Source organism: Centruroides sculpturatus, unplaced genomic scaffold (genome assembly GCF_000671375.1).
Source record: "Centruroides sculpturatus isolate CEXI.00-Female unplaced genomic scaffold, Cexi_2.0 scaffold38, whole genome shotgun sequence".
Taxonomy (NCBI): domain Eukaryota; kingdom Metazoa; phylum Arthropoda; class Arachnida; order Scorpiones; family Buthidae; genus Centruroides; species Centruroides sculpturatus.
In genome coordinates this window covers 581,781-599,191 of record NW_019384306.1, presented here as the reverse complement: position 1 = coordinate 599,191, position 17,411 = coordinate 581,781, and the positions used below count along the sequence as shown (strand labels likewise).

General features: G+C 32.8%; 1 protein-coding gene across 2 annotated transcripts; it reads left to right on the top strand.

The window, feature by feature from the left end:
• The first annotated feature begins 351 nt into the window (after nt 1–351).
• On the top strand, nt 352–14,465 carry LOC111619297 (protein odd-skipped-related 2-like). Of its 2 annotated transcripts, none has more exons than XM_023360993.1 (3): nt 352–817; nt 10,503–11,115; nt 13,569–14,465. In XM_023360993.1, the coding sequence occupies exons 1-3, from the start codon at nt 787–789 to the stop codon at nt 13,885–13,887; spliced, it is 963 nt and encodes a 320-aa protein (XP_023216761.1). In that variant the 5' UTR covers nt 352–786; the 3' UTR covers nt 13,888–14,465. The 2 variants fall into 2 exon arrangements, with proteins under 2 accessions (XP_023216761.1, XP_023216765.1); XM_023360997.1 differs by lacking the exon at nt 352–817 and adding an exon at nt 1,108–1,239 and having other exon boundaries at nt 13,569–14,463.
• The last annotated feature ends 2,946 nt before the right edge of the window (nt 14,466–17,411 follow it).

Genomic DNA, 17,411 nt, shown 5'->3' with positions numbered 1-17,411 from the left:
TGAAAGATCCAATACAGAAGTCTTAATGACTTAAGGGGTGAAAATGCCGTTGTTCGCACGGTAGAAGCGGCATTTAGCCTAGCCGTGTTCGATACAAAATCGGTTAATCCGTCTCTAACCGGGAACAGAGGACGAACGAACGAAAGACATCTGCGCTATTGTCTGTCCTTTTGACAATTAAACAACCTGACACCGAACAGTAAGGGGGAGGCCGGATTCTGACGTTGACAAACTTCAGCCGGCATGTGCTGCCACCTACTGGAGAGAGCCCGTTCCTGCCACTCAGCGGGAAGCGAGCAGGCACGCATAAAACTTCCTGCTGATCCACAAACTGCAACCGATTCGAGCATGGACGCTTAAATTCAAAAAAATTAACTAGAGGAATAAAGCATTTTAAGAGTTTGGTAAACAAAAAGTCGCCACCCACGCTAAAGTGGGTGTTGGGTGGGGTGGCACCCCTTTGGGGCCACATCGACCACCGTCCGGTGACTCCCAATCGCCGATGCTACCTTTATCTACCATTAATTACGAGTGCACGCGTTCGGGGCGGCCGGCCACGTGACGGTACTGCGGATGGCATTGGACGTTTAAGTAAAACAAGCAGAGGCTCTTCTACATCCGGGACACCGGTGGCAGTCGGCCGGAAAGTCACAGAACAGAACGGCAGAGTTGCTACCGAAGCCAGCAGTCGCTCGCACCCAAGCACAGTAGCTGTCTGATGCAGTACCGCCTAGGCCCTGCACCGGTTGACCGTGGTACTAACTGGCCAAGAAGAGCTCGGCTAAGATGCCCGATAAACTACTCGTCTTAACAGAAGGTAAGGCTCGTGCCTCGTCACAATTTAAATTTACCGTAGACCTAATACCTTTTCACCTATTCTACATTACGTAAAACGTTTGATACAGGTACAAATCGTCGACGTACACAATTGTTACTCTTTATAAAACTGTTAAACAACAACTGAGTGGCAGATAATTATAAATTATATATATTTCGGGCCTCCCGATTCGTTTAAATCTTCTCGATTTCCTGACGTATTTGTACATTTCGTGAATTTTTTTTTTTTTTTTTTTTNTGGCGGTTCCTTCGACGCTTTTTTTTTGAAATGTTCGATTTAGTAATATTCGACACTCGAAAGGATAAAAGATAATGGACAATAAACGGGCCTGTCCGGTTGAATTCGAGTCTACGCCCCTCGCTGATAAATATAATGCGAAAGTATAGCTGCTGCATTTAACGGTAAATTAAGTTTTTCTGCTAGTTTTATTATTCGAATTCTTCAATAAATTCTTATAATATTTAAATAATTAATAAATTAAATTTATGGAAATTATTCTATTCGATTTAATAACATTTCGTGATGTAAATCTTAAATATTTTAAAATGGAAATTTTCTTATACGCTTAAAATGCATTTCATTACGAATAAAAAATATTTCAAATTAAACCAGAATTTTAATTACAATATAATAATAATTATCAATTAGAGAATACTAAATTTTGATGTTGATTATTTTAAATATTTAAAATTGACGTCGATTTTTATCGCCAATTTTTAATAGAATTCGATTGAAATGTTTTAAGAGTAAATCTAGAATTTATCTACAATTTTTCTTAACTCTTTCGAATATTTTAAAATAAAATATTGTGTTAATTATATTATTTACTTTAAACACAATGTTAAATGCTTTAAATCTTTGACAGCATCAGTCAGGCAATAGTAATTCAATCACATGCTAATGGTGGTAAACGGCGTGTGTCCAGACGAAAACTGTTAAGTTCTAGACTGTTTTCAAATGTATAAAATAATCCTATCTGTCTGATTTTCGAAGTTGTAAACAGAGTATAGGATTAGTTTGTGTTCTTAATGCATAAGGAGGATTTCAAGTTATAAGTTTGGAGGTCGAACAGGACCTCCTACCGAAACCAGTAACAATGCTTAACAATAAGGTTCGATCTTTGGCTTTTGTTGCACTCTTGCGGACAGTCAGACCAGTCGACTTTTGAAGAATTTAACCGCTTGACTTTGCTCTTTTCTAAACAATTATTGAAAAGAAAAATTCGCTCAACTTAATGCTTAAATTTTTGGATTAAATCTAAAAGGATTATTTCGAAAATGTAATGATAATATTCTATTACTTTTTATTTTCCAGTTCATTTATAATTTAGTCACTGCAAAAAGTATTTATTTATTTGTTTATAGAGAGTATTCGGGTATTATTCAGCATTTTCTGTTCGCGCTTAACATACAAAGATACATCGAAGCAATTAATTTTTCTCCAGTTCCTACGCATAAAATGCGAAATTTTATAAATGTTCTCACTCTTAAACTTTTAATAGCCATTTTTAAAATTTTAATATTTTCAGAAACGAAAGGTATTTAATGCTGTTTGCCTCGTTAGAACTTAAATATTATCGATTTAAGTAAGAAAAATGTAATCAACTAGTTAATTTTATATTAAAATAACCTCATATAAGAAAGATATGATTAATTACTTAACACAATTTACGCATGTTTAACTACTTGAAGAAGAGGAATGTAAATACTTGATCGTGTTTACAAACTTGAATTAGATGATGGATTTAACTTATTTATTAATAAATCTAGGCCTAAGCAAACATCAAACAATTATCATTTGTAAGATTTTATATAAGGTATTCAATAATATAAAAACAGCGTTGATATGCTGATTAATTTCTATAATCTTAATTAAAATTATAACTATTCTAATTAACACATTTGATAATATAAATTCATACAATTAAATGTAACTTATATTTAAATGAATTTTAAAGTTATTCGTACAGCTACAATTAAAAGCCTATGGCAATATTGGAATTTATTATTTTAGATATCTTTATAGAAATTTATGTAATGAATCAGGCCTACCTACTACATTTTAATCAAATTCTTAAACTATTTGATAACTTTAATTAGAGGAAAAAATTATTTTAAACTTTCAGAATGAAAAATTCATTATTAAAAAGCATAAAACTCGAGAATTATTAATAAAAACCTTTGAGGCAACCAAAATCATTGATATAGGCATTAAAGTCTAACCTACATCAATCATTAGTACAGGCAATTGGATCTAATAGGTTACCTACAAGCAATAAGAGTGACCAAAATTACTAGTATAAACTGCAAAAATCATTACAGGATCATTGCGATGTTGGTTATCTCCGAATCCATAAACATTATCGAATAAAAATCACTAGTTAAAGCAGCAATACTTAATGAAATAATCAACATTAAAATGTATACATTTATAAGAACAATTTTCTAAGAGTTACAAACACAAAGATACAGTTTCATTAATCTTGTACTCGTTTGTTCTACGACAATTCATACATGTAAATTGACTGAAATAATATTTAAAATTCAATTTTTTAATGAAATTCGTAAGAAAAATCCATTATAGATAGAAATAAACACCAAACAAATTCGAAAATTGATTAGTAGAATTACTTACATCTAGGCTTCATTTCTAATTGAAAAGGCTTATCCAATGACAATTAAACAATAAATTTTCTGAGTTATTTATTTATTTTATTAATTAAATGTCTGCATAATTAATAAAACATATTAACCGTTAAAAATTTCAAATAATTCGGTTTTTTATTAGCTGAATTTCCATCCAAGTAATTGGACATCACAGTTAGATTATTGGTTTGAAGAATAGATATAATAAGTTATTAATAATTAAACTAACATCACTTCTAGAGTATTTTTGCCCACTAGCTACTTGTTTCTGTTATATCCGTTATGCATTATTCTCCGTGATATTTATTACTGGAAATCACGTGAATATCCCACATTAGGCTGGCCGCATCGATGGTTCGCTAATTCGAAGGCAACTTACCTCACGCCACCGAATCTATAAATCAAAATCATAACAATAATATAAATACTACGGTTTGTACAACATGTAAACCATTCATCGCGATCGTGCACGACGTGCAATCGTGCAAACAATAGAAACATAACGTTATCTTGTAAGCATACAAATACATTGTGGGATTAATACCTGAAGACAAAGGTAAGTATTTTAACTCGGTTTCTAGTAATTATTAAATGGGACTCTTCGAACTGAAGTCTTGCCGATTCGTAGCCTCTAGGCCATCTTTTGTAAAACTATCCAAGTCCTCTTTAATTGGGTAAATAAATAAAGAAAAGAAGAAAAACCAACCGGAACCCTGGCAATTGATAGATCTAGACGGGCCTAAAGAAACAAATCTGGAGTTTACAGCGATTAGAAGCCGTCCGTTAGGCGAAAAGTGGCAATTAATTATATAAAATAGTCCGTCCAGGATCTAAATCATTCAACGGGATACATCATAATATTTCAGGACTGTTAATGAGGTGCAAAAAACGTTTAAACTTCTTCAAAACCGAGTTTTTCTGTAGTACTTCTTTCGTGTTAAATTACTGAAAGAATAACGTATTAATAACCTCCGAAAGTCCTTTTTACGCAAGAATGGCATCCTATAATTTAGAATAGAACTTAATTAAGATAATTAATATCGGATTAAGTGTAATTATTTCGAATGACAAAGATTTCTTCGCATTCAGACACTTCACATCAATCGATTCTTTAACTTGTAAGGCTCAGTTTTATTAAGGTCTCTCGGAAAACATTGATCAATTTGATTTTGTAAGATTATCTGGATAATTCTGAATTTTATATTTAGTTAAACTATTATAATTTAAGTTTTGCCTCATTTTGTATTTTCGCTGCGATGACCTCAACTCGAATATTAGGTAAGTGTCACGAACTTGTAAGCTACAGTATTTTAAATTTTTTTATTGAAAATTTAAGTAATCAAATTAAAGTATTTATTATTAAATATTTATATAAATTCAGTTAAAAAAAGAAGTAAAACTTATCCATTATTCTTCCGTCGTTTATAATATTACAGAATTATTTCCAAAAATATTGAAGTTTCTTTAAATCGTAGACCTAGAGGAAAGTTTATTATGAATCAGTCTGCATATTTAGCATATTTACTATCATATAAAAGTAATTTTATTTGATATTTTCATTATTGTAATTAGAAATTTGATTGAAAACAATGGTGATATGCTGTACGCGTGGGATTAAAATTCAGCATTGTCATTATAACGGCATTATATTTTATAATGTAATATCATTTTTCGAAATATATAAAAGACAATTAACAAATAAATAGGAAAGTTTATTCTTGTGTTTCTAATTCTTTAACAAGGCCAAAAATTATTCTTCTTCCTGAAATGAAAATCGTAAGAATATCACTTCTTTTATTAATAAAATTAATTTAATTTATTTTCAAAATTAATCTTTAAATATTATTATGTAGATAAAGCGTAGATAAATGAAAAATTTACAAAGTTCAAAGGTTGATTTAAGTTTAGGCCTGTTAAATGTTATAAAAATAACTTCGATAGCATTTAGTTCCATTTAAGTTTGAACTTCCTTGATAAAAATCCTATTAGTTGCAGCTTCCACGTACGAAATGTGAGTAGTCGAATTTATAGATAAGAACAGAAAGTCTATATTATTTCTACAAATCGGTCATTCTTGCATTTTCTAAACACGCCTTTAAACATCACAGGTCCTATCGAAGCTTAGATACTTGCATAGGCCTAAATTTCTCAGCCTGAGTAATTCCCAATATTCGGAGCTAAACATAACTTCATAACATTAAAAACTTGTACAGGCTTCTATAGCCTGTAAAGATTATAGTTACAATTGTTGTTTCTAAACAACTTATAAACCAAGAATAAAAAAGCATCTACCTTATTACATCTACACATAAAGCATCTGTAAATAAGGATATAAAGCCTAAAGTCTACTAGATTATAGCATATATCGAATAAGCCTATTAGACATGTAATAGGTTTTCTTATGTCTTTTTTTGTGTTAAGATAAAATTCTTTCAGAAATAAGATTGTATTCACAATTTATTTTATTATGAGCACCATATAAATAAGCCATTAAAGCATGTAATTATAATCTCTCCTATTTATAGCCATGTTTTTGCTGAAGAAAAGCTTTAATTTTCATGAAATTACTTTAAAAACAATAAATTTTTAATAGAAGTATTTTCCTCTCCCTTTGAGTTCTAAAAAGCCTTTTTAAGGCCCATTATGGGTTCGGTCAGGCCCACAATAGGACAGCTGGATGGTGGGACACTCGTTCAACATATCCGGAAAATCATCCCTGAAAAATCTTTGTGGTTTTTCGATCGCCCGGACTCGAACCCGGGTCCCCAAAATCCGTTAATAGAAGTAAAGGTTGATTTTAGTAATTAAAATCCTCGAAGCTCAATTATATATTTATATTTATTTAAATCCCATTTATAGTGGTTTGATGGGTTTAAAAGACTGGAAGATGGGTTTAAAATGGGTGAAATGTTCCATATTTAAACATCTTCAAACTGAAATGTTTATATTTATAAACCCAATTTCAATTTCAGTCGAAACAGATATTTAAACATTTGCAGGGGAATAAACACTAAAACGAAATCTTGTATTGTTATAAATAAAGATAAAATTTTTATATGAGACATTTTTCAAATTTCTATCATTCATTTAAGACTATAGATATTATTCTGGTTATCTTTTGTATTTCTAACCCTTTACAAAGGCCGGAAACTAGCCTTGTGAAAGACTTTCAGTTGTGCATGGTCGATTTACTATTTTCTCAATCAAGCCATGCGCACACACTGGACACAACTTCATCATTCTAGATCCAAGTTGAATAACACACGATTATTATAACGACGTTCCTATCTGGCATTCTTCTGTCTATTAGAGTAATGCATACATATATATATATACATACACACACACAATGTCTCTCGCTATAGTCTTTTCTTTCTATAGGCAGCATCTGTCTTCTATTCTATGTTCATGAAAACCGACTCAGATTTTAACATTTAAAGGAAATTTTACTCCATTTTTACTGAATAGTCGTTTTATAAATGAATAATTACATAAACTGGGATATAGGCTAAATATATATGAGTGAAATATGTCTCGTAGCACGTGCATTGTTTACGATTGCATCCAACAATGTTACTGCTGCATTTGCAACTTCCTTTATGTATAATAACAGGATCAAAATTTTCATTATAAAATCATTCGGTCGAGCCTTTCTCGTTTTAGTATTTGAAATAGGTCAACATAAATGTGAAAATAAAATTTAATTTTAGCTCATTAACATAATATAAATTCTTGTGCCTTTTATCATAATTAAGGCTAGGACATCCAGGCACTAAAAATCAGGTAACTTATAACTTGTGCCTATATCTAGCTCTATTCGTAATATACGTAGTATGTTAAGAAAAAAAAATTGAAAATTCGGAAAATACAAGCCTTATAAATGATTAACTCATTTAAAATTTAAGGTTTTATTTATATACATCATTCTACATCTAAGAAATTAATTGCATACTATAGAAAGATGTTAGGCCAATAACCTAAGAAGGCCCGCCTGCAGGAGTAAATCAATTCTTATACTAGTAATAAAAGACGAAGCGTGTGCCGCACACTTAATAAGCATTTAGTTGTTATTCAAATAAACATTATTACAATGATATTCAATAACTTAATTTATCTAACAAACAATTTGGTTGGTTCAATTACTCTCTCATTCCCCGCAAGAACACGGAGGGCATTAATACAAAGTACACGATGCATTGAAGCCGGTATTTGAATTTATTACTGGCTCGGCCCTCCTCGCCCACAAAGGTGTAAAGCAAAACTACACATCTTAGAAAGTATAGAAACGACTGCTTCTGTGGAACGGCTACCGACAGGGAATTATACATTAACGACCCAGAATTGACACTGCCTTTTTTTTGTTTGTTTTTTTCTCCCTACCTCTGCAACATCTCTCATTCTTTTGTATTCTTAAAGGCACTCCCGCCTATAATTGAGCACTCAAAAATATTTTCTAATGAATTAAGTCATTAAAATTAATTGTTAATAACTTGTAATTAGATCGTTGACCGGTTCCTTTTTTTTTTTTTTTAATTTCGATGTTTTATACAAATCTTCTAAGAAATTCATAAAGGAGGGACGAATTAAAACTTATGCTTTTTATCTGTTTAATGCAGTTTACGCTTAAATTTCCCAAATCACGTTTCGTCCTATCAATTCACCTAACTGGTTTTTGAATGTTTAACCATGCCACATTCGGTTCGAATATTAATTTTAATTACTATCACTGATTAAACATTTAAAAGCCTGTCATTACGTTAATGAAAAACATACTCTATCTGTAATGACAGAATTTGTTATTTTCCATTCAAATTTTTCTATGAAAACATCTAAGCACAAGCAGAAAATTCATCTAAATTATTGGCCAAATAACTTGAATTAGGCAGTTTGGCCCAGGAGGCTCTTGTGCCAAATTCTTAAGCCACCAACCATCTTAAATTACCATACTGTTACAATGTATCATATTGAGCTTTTAATATTCTGTTTGGACAATAATTCCTCTACATTTTCTATAATTTTATATTAAAATATTATAAAATAATTTTATTTATTATATCATCAATGGAATTATTATATTGGTCTGGAAATTTTAATATTATGCAATAAAATAGTTATTCGAGACAATCGACAGTCATTAAGAAAGTATATTTTAATATAATTTACTATAGGCCTAGGTTTGTTAGCGAAAATGGTTAATTCTAATCAATGAATAGCCCCTTTTCTGAAAAATGTTAACTATAAATTTAATATTATATAATAGAATGAAATTATATTTCTTCATTTAGTATTGTTGAATTGAAAAACATTATTTTTTCATAGTTTTTAGTAATAGAGTAGACTAGGAAGGTACTGGACGTATGGGGTAAATAAATAAGCTATTATTTAAAATGTAACTTTCCCAAATAGGGGAGTAAACCCCAAAACCCCCTTGAAGTTCAGCAAAATTGTTAAACAGAAAAGTAGGAGAATGTTTTAACTCTAACGTCTCTTAATTTATTTATAACAAGGAATTCTTAGTAAAACATCACTTGAATAAGACTAATAATAATGGAAAATCCTAGTATTTAGGGTTTTCCCCATTAATTTAGCTTTATCAGCAACTTCAACAGTCGTAAATGACTAGAGCAATGAGATGAACATATGATAAATTATTAGAGACTACTGAAAATATCATTTACGATACTTTAAAGAGGATTATAAATTATATATTTATTTTATATAATTTCGTAGAGTAAATATAAGTTTATCCATTTATCAATATAATATGAATATTTAGTTATATTTTATAAAAAATTCAAATAGATTCCGAAGAAATTTCTGAATCATAGAGGAGAATATCGTCTACGATTCACATTTTTATCTCGTGTATTCTCTTCATAAATCTATATTTAATTATATTTTTATATTTAGCTTTTATAAATTTATAATTAATTAGAAGGATGTATTATAAATTAATGTTTAATTCTGTGCAGTTAAACTCACTTTTAGCTAAAGTATTTTTATATTATATTCTACTGTAGAGATCTTGTCAAAAATTTATATTTTCGTTTAGTATTAGGACACTAAAAGTGTTATGACGGAGCTTCTCGTCAATGTGTGACGTCGTTTAACAGGATACGTAGATTGAGTTTGCTTACCATTCATGAGCATCGCATGAGAAAGGAGAGAAGAGTATGTATAAGATGCGCTTTTCAGCCGGGGGCTATGGTCGCGTGCATAGAGGTTACTTTCTCACCAATAAGGCGGAGTTGCTGGTCCGACACCGGTATGGTTCTCCCGGATTTAATGTCTGGGTGTGGTTCGGGTCACGTGCTACGACTAGGATTAATCCTGCAGGACATCCTGCTCCTAGACAGAAATTGTCAGCATTGTAGGATCAACCGATCTAAGCTGTTTTATAATGAGCCGCTTAAAGTGCTTTGGAACCAACAAAATTTTACGATCTAAGAACACGTGCCCGCTTAATAGAAAAATTGAATATTTTTAAAATAATTTAAGCATTAATTACAAAATCGATTTTCCGTGAATTAATACGGTTTTCACACAAGTATAATCTTTATACAGCTTAATAATATGTAGCCTAAATATTGGAATTTCCCTTCTTTTTAAACCGATCTTAAGACGAAAAAAGTTAAAAAAATTTAATTCTTTTTTTTTAAATCTTCACATAATTTAAGTATTCTATTTACCTTAGAAGCTGAAAGACTTCTAGTCGAACAATAAAGATAAAAATCTAACTGAATAATCTACGCTCTGCCAATTTGATGAGGGAATTTCGTGTTCATGAGCGGGATATTAAATGTGAATAAATATTCACTACTAAGTCTTTTTCGTTAATTTGGAGGATTTCAACCTCTCGGGACGGTCTTAATTTCTTCGATTATCAACTTCTATAGATGTAGATTTAATAAATAATATTTTTTTCAATAAAAATTAGCATCGAAGAATTTACACGAGAATGAGTATACGGAATTAGTATTTATTAAAAAAAACTAATAAACGATTCGTTTCTTTCTTAGATGATCGGAGGTTTCTTCCTACACCACCTCTCACTCCAACCAGTCAACACAGCAGCCCTCCACCGGGTGCAGCACTAAAACAAGGAACCATGTTACCCCAGTCGTCACCACCCGTTCAGCCATTAGTCCCCGTACCTCTGCTACCTCTACCTGTACTTCGTCCGTATTCCGAGGCGTCGGCTTTTACCACCTTTCTTCCTTCTACCTCATCTGGTCTACAAGAATTTCGTGCCAAGCCGGCAAAAAAGAAATTCGACTTTGCCCACTTAGCCGAATCAGCAACAGAACCAGACGTGCATACGGGATACGGCGACCAGTCAGCATATTCCTCGCCCTGTCCATTATATGTGGGTCCGGTTTATGCTCCGTCCCTAGCAACCAGTGTACTGTTTGGAAGACCTCCCGATCATTCGTCTCTTCTGGATAGAAGGTACTATAGAGGAAGGGTGTCCTCTAGACCAAAGAAGGAGTTTATCTGCAAATATTGCCAACGCAGGTTCACTAAATCCTACAATTTATTAATTCACGAAAGAACCCACACTGACGAACGACCTTACACTTGTGACATCTGTCACAAAGCCTTCAGGAGGCAAGATCACCTGAGAGACCACAGGTAAGACTGTGAGACTGTTCTACAACGTCTCATAAAAAGATATTAATTAATTTAACGTTAAGATAGGTAAATTTCGAGCGTTTTAATCCCCCATTCTCAACAAAATTTAAAATCTGGAAACCTCAGAAGTATCCTTTACAAAATAATTACTAATTTTTAAATGGAGCGTGGTTTCACTTTAATAAATTCCTTCTGGTCAATTATCCAAGAGGATGGCGGCCAGATCTGAACTCACAAATTAATGAGAAAAAGGAAATTCGCATCTCTAACGAATTCTTTAATTAAATTTTAAGTAAGCAAAACCAATTTACAAGCGGACAAAGGGTGGCGTTGTCCAGAGATGCATTATATGAATGGGCGAGCGGAGGCAACGACCAATCAAATCGGACACGAGCGAATGACATCACTCGGACTGGCAACCTGCCAGCTTGCCACTACTAATGTTAATGGGGACGAGCGGAGAAAGTTAACACGTCGTTATGGTGGCCGGAGTGATTTCCTTAATGGCACATGACAGCCTACTCTCTTTAATCCATTCTCGACCCAAGAAAAATTCACCAACAATATATTTCATCCTTTTTTTACCGCCTCCCCTTTCATTTTTTATACCTATAAAAAGGAATAAGGCTTTAACTCTACGTAATATCTTCACCTGTTACTGAACACATTCATTTTTCAACCGGTTGATTTTCACCAAAGCGGTACAAATTTTACCAGAAATAACTTTATTCTCAATTTATTACCAATTAAAGAATATTTAAAAAAATTAAAATGAGGAAACTAAAAGAAAATTATGCAAAAATACAAAACATTAGTTGGCAAAAGTCTATTGTAACCACTCGTATTTATCTTAATCCAATCTTATACATAATGTATGACTGTTTATCTAAATGGTGGGGCTTATAGCTTGCAACTAACAGCCTCTTTCTAGTCACAAATCCATTACTTATAGAAATGATTTTATAATTTGCATTAAACACTAAGCAGAAAGCAGTTAAGTAAGCAAACCAATATGAAACAGATTATGCCATTGGTTTGCATACTTGCTGCTTGACATTTAGAAGTAAGTACTTATCGACTTTTAAGTAGATCTAAATATAAATTATACGGTTCTATATTAAAATCGTAATAATTTTAATGGCTTTTTACCCGTTAATTCAACATAAAAGTTAATAAGTTATTGCTTTAGCTTACAAGCTCATTATTATGCAAATGTATGCGTGACGTCGACGAAATAATTAATTATTCTAACACCCCATCATATTTTCTGAAAGTTAATTTTTGGCAATTATATTTTAAACAAAAGATTTCGTCATTTGTGTTAGATAAACAATTGTTAGCTAGTTAATTTTATTTTAAATTGGTTTCTTCCCATCTCTAAACGGAATCGAAAGGGTCGATTAAGTAAAACTTCCTTCTTATTATTTTATGTTTTTACAAATTCGAGATTAGTGAAGAAATATCTTGTATAACTTAATGGGAAATTTAGATTTTACGGTCATTTGCGTAAGACATTAAATAAAAATATGCAATGTTTCGCGTCCTTCCAGGCCCCTTAATGGTATTGCGGGGAAGTTAATAAATAAATCAAAGAGAAGATTTTTATCTCTTAAGATATGTGACTGCTGATACGATGTGTCACGGGACACGTTCTGGTCTGTCGTAACGTGACATCACTGTGCAAATTCTGACGTTCGAATAACTGAGGTACTCTCACATAGCGTTACACTGGTGTTTTTTTCCACTTTAATCCTTTTATAAATTATTCATGCGATTGATATACTTTAAAAATATTTCAAGCGACGTTAAATTTGTTCAATTTGTACCGTTTTTGGTAACGGTCTGATGCGTAAACCGTTTACAATTCTGTCGCAGCGGGAGTCTGCTATTGCAAATTCTGCCAAGGTAACAAATAAAAAGACACGTAAAATTAAATAATAAGCAGTTGTTCGTGTAATAGTTATAAAAATAAGATAATTAATGCGTGTTAAATAATTTTTCTTACAATTCATGAATGTGAAAAACCCGTAAAAAATTTCGGCTTGAATGAAGCCCTAAATTAGTTTCGTAGTAAAATTCTTAAATCTTCTTTCATTGGACTAATTTTCCGGCACTAAAGATTATACAGATTGCCATCGTAGCAGAGGATGTGACAAACACCTAAGGGACAAACACGTTGCGTGACTATTTACGATACTTGTTGACTCCATTATTGCCCTGGCAATTATACACCGTGTTTCCCACTGAGTGGTAACTCGAAACTATTTCATGCTCATTGATTACATTATCCTTTGACCCATTTTATGTTTAATCAATATAACCCTCGTAAAAATGCGCAATAATTCGCCACTTTTATATTATTAAATATGTAAACTTTGTCTGTATAAATTTATTATTATTTATAAACAAAATTTAATATATTATACATATGTATTTTTTCTCTTTGTTCGTAGGTATATTCACTCCAAAGAGAAACCGTTTAAGTGTAGCGAATGCGGTAAAGGTTTCTGTCAGTCTCGTACTTTAGCTGTCCACAGGATCCTTCACATGGAAGACTCCCCACATAAGTGTCCTACTTGCGGGAGAAGCTTTAACCAAAGGAGCAACCTCAAAACCCACCTCCTGACCCACACGGACATCAAACCTTATAATTGCCATTCGTGTGGCAAAGTGTTCCGTAGGAACTGCGATCTGAGGCGTCATACCCTGACACACAGTCTCCGACATTTAGAAAATGTAGTTTCTTCCAGTACTAATCCAGCTGTTTCGTAATAACACCAGAACTTCGACTGCTCTTGTATATAGAATGTATGGAATGTACAGATTCTGATGATGGCTGGTGTTTATTATTATTATTATTGTTGTTGTTCATTATGCTTAAAGAGGTGTAGCTTTCTTGGCATATTTTACTTTCTATAATGATTAGAACAATTGTAGTATGAGAGTAATAAAAATCTATAGATGTAAAAAACAACGTAGTTTGGCTCATTAAATAGAGTAATAAGTGTTTAATCCTGGACGGAAATACGGATTTTAACCAGGATTAAGGATGCTGCTACAGGATGCTGCAGGCCCAGACTGTGGGTAAAGAGATTGAACACCTGGCAGGGTCACGAGACCTCACGCGTAGCCATCTGGCGGCGTGACTTGAAGTAATGGAGATAGATGTACAGATAGAAACTTATTCTCATCGTGGGTTGGTCGATTAATAGTTCACGTTTAATTCTTATATGATATTGAATAGATGGCCGAAGCGCGCTAGAAGGACAACCGAGTTTTGGAGGGGAGCGCCAAACTACTGAAGATAATATGTAGACGTTATCGTTACTGTAGCAAAACGTTTGTTTTATTTGACTCTGTACATTTGAATTAAATGATTTAAGACACACGAACACAACAATAGCTATTTTATTATTTCATTAATGATTAGTTAATAGCTTAGTGTTTTAACGAAGCTTTTTTACATTTCGACATTGTTACTTTCCGTTTGTTTTAATTGTATTGCGATATTCTTCCTGGAAGCACCCTGCGGGTAAAATTCTGAAAAATAATTAAAACTGTTTGATTGCATCCCCACCTTTTTATATTTACGTCAGCTTAAATGATAGTATTTACTACTGGATGTCGCGCCTATTCTTCTATTAATGCCTATTCATTGTGACCATGAAAACTTTTTCTTGTAATTCCCCACACCATTTGTATATTATTGGTCCGTAAATTCCGTAACGAGAGAAAATATAACTGAAATTGGTCTAATTCCACGATTTGGAATTCAGCTCGGCATTCTTTACTCCTCTTAGTGAAAGATGGATAGACGGCGGGTGTGTTAAGTACCAGTTGTGTCAACTGGTAATTGTACTGCGCTCTAAATGTACCTATTGTTCGACTGGGTGTTGGTCTTTCCAGTTGCACTCAGTCTTCTCTGCGGGATGTCTTCTAACTCCCGTCTTATGGATTGTATGTTATTGTACTTGACTGGATAGCGTCTCTGTAGGAGCTGTTCTACGAAAATCGCCTAGAGGAAATCTTGCGATATATTGTTATTTTTTTTAATGCTTCGTCGGCTACCTGAAGATTGGCTCACGTGTTATCCATTATTTCAAAACGTATCGGTTCGGTGATTATAAAATATTAATTATTCCATCGTAAACTTAAAAACAACCCCCGTACGGAAGCTCTTAAATCAGACCAAACTCCCGTAAGTCTATAGTATAGAAAGTTCTCTATAAAAAAAAGAATTTTCTCACATGACTAAATACCCTTTAGGCAATATTATATCGTCAAGTGTTGTTCTGATTTATTCTATATCATCTTTATGATCAGATAGGTTAGTTGGAACCCTATCGCAACATCGAGCTTGTATATCAGGCAGAAAAAATCGTTTTAATATAAAAAGTTGGCACGACAACTTCGAAAAGTGTCGTAAAGGAAAGAGATCTTTAAAAGATTTTTAAAAAATTCTTTGATAGGTCTATCTCTCACAAATCTAGAAGTCAAAATTAAGCATTTTAGCGCTTATTTTTTAGTATAGAAATAGGCCGGCCTATCGATGTTAATTCTCGTGAGAAATGCAAAATCGTAATGAATTTAGCTACATTTATCGCTGGTGAAGAAAATAAATTAGGAGAATGGGAACATTAAATCAATTCTTTTCAACAAACACACCCACGAGTAATAAATATCCCGCGGAAGAACGATTACCTGTCTTAACAAAATACCTCTTGTGTTGTCAAACAGAGATAAATTTTTTTGTCAAAATACACAAAAGCAACTCGTTTATGTAATTAGTTTATAAACAAGCGCAATCTATTAAATGTGCCACGAAAGAGTCACGCATAATCGTTACCTGGAAACCATTTTATATTCGAACAAATCAAGTCGGACATAACATTATTGTAATCGACCAATGAGAAGATCAACGTCGTCAACCGATTAACCAATAGCGCATTGTGCTTTATCTGTACTTAGACTGGAGGGGTATGCTTCAATTTACTTGATTTTATGCAGAAATTAATTACATCTTGTGACAATCACTGCTTCCATTGGAAGTTGGTGGATGCGTGATCATCCCTACTCCACCCAAGTTGTTTGAAATCTCATTTTAGTAATGGATATTTCGATTCAATCTATATGAAACTCCCTTTTATAAAGCAACTTCTAGTCTTGTATAGGACTGTTAAACAATGATTTAATGGAAGGCGGGAGGTTCCACGAAAATTGATGTTCGTGTTCTAGAAATTTGTTTCTTTTTTCCAACATCTACCCGAAACATAAAATATATTTTTATCTCAGATCGGAAATATCAACTCGTAATTTATAAATTTTTCTTAAAAAATGATTTATTAAAAGGCTTTTTTTAAATTACAACTCAAATAATAAAAATGATACCATAGGCTATACCCGATATAGCGCTAGTTTCCCTCTTTATACTGAACGCTAAACAACAATTCATTAAATTAAATTTTACCAAATAAGTTAAGATTAAGTAGAATTAAAGTCAGATTTCTTAATCGTGACATAAATATTTGGGTCATAAAGTTAATAGGTCCGTCGACGATTTTAATTCAGAGAGTGTAGGTTTATAAAAAAAATTAAGGTGTACTCTTATAAATGAAGAATTTAACATTCTCAAGATTAACGTCAGCAATTAAAATGTAAAATTTTAATTGCGAATTTTTGTAAAGATTTATCTGAGTCTATTCGCCTGTTTTTATTACAGTAATTCAACGAGGAAGAGATTTAATTAACGTTAAACTAGCTGTTTTTTTTTCACTTCGAAGAAGCAAATTTGCGCTTAATATCGATTTTTATTTTATAAGTTTCCGCGAAAAACTATAGAATTGCCGATGCAAAAATCTTCATTCTACCACGTGACATTGTGCGGGTGTGATGGTCTGAAAGCCTGCAGCAGCCACTGCACGCAGGTGTGTGCACCACAGATCCGGACTTAGCAACCCCACCCTTCACAAACGACCTATTACTGTGTCACTATCCAACTACATACAGCCTTGGGCAGAGGTTGACGATCACTTAGAAACGTACTTTTTTCTCTCGACTCTTCACTATAGTGTCCGCTATCATACGGATCACCTTTGGGTGTGTTGAATCTCTTGGTAGAACCTAGAAACTCTACTAATCACGGCATCTTGTGTAGAGTCTGTATGTTGGAGTACATCTCACGCACTTTATCAAATATTAATCGTTCTTCATGTGGTAAGCTTCCAGTGGCTGAAGACACACCCAAAAATTGTATCTGCTGGTATTACTCTCTAGTATATGATGAGGTGTAGCCTTTG

Coding starts and splice junctions, on each gene's coding strand:
- LOC111619297 (XM_023360993.1), top strand. CDS start 787: ATGCCCGATAAACTACTCGTCTTAACAGAAG. Junction 818..10,502: donor ACTACTCGTCTTAACAGAAG/GTAAGGCTCGTG, acceptor TTTCTTTCTTAG/ATGATCGGAGGTTTCTTCCT. Junction 11,116..13,568: donor GATCACCTGAGAGACCACAG/GTAAGACTGTGA, acceptor CTTTGTTCGTAG/GTATATTCACTCCAAAGAGA.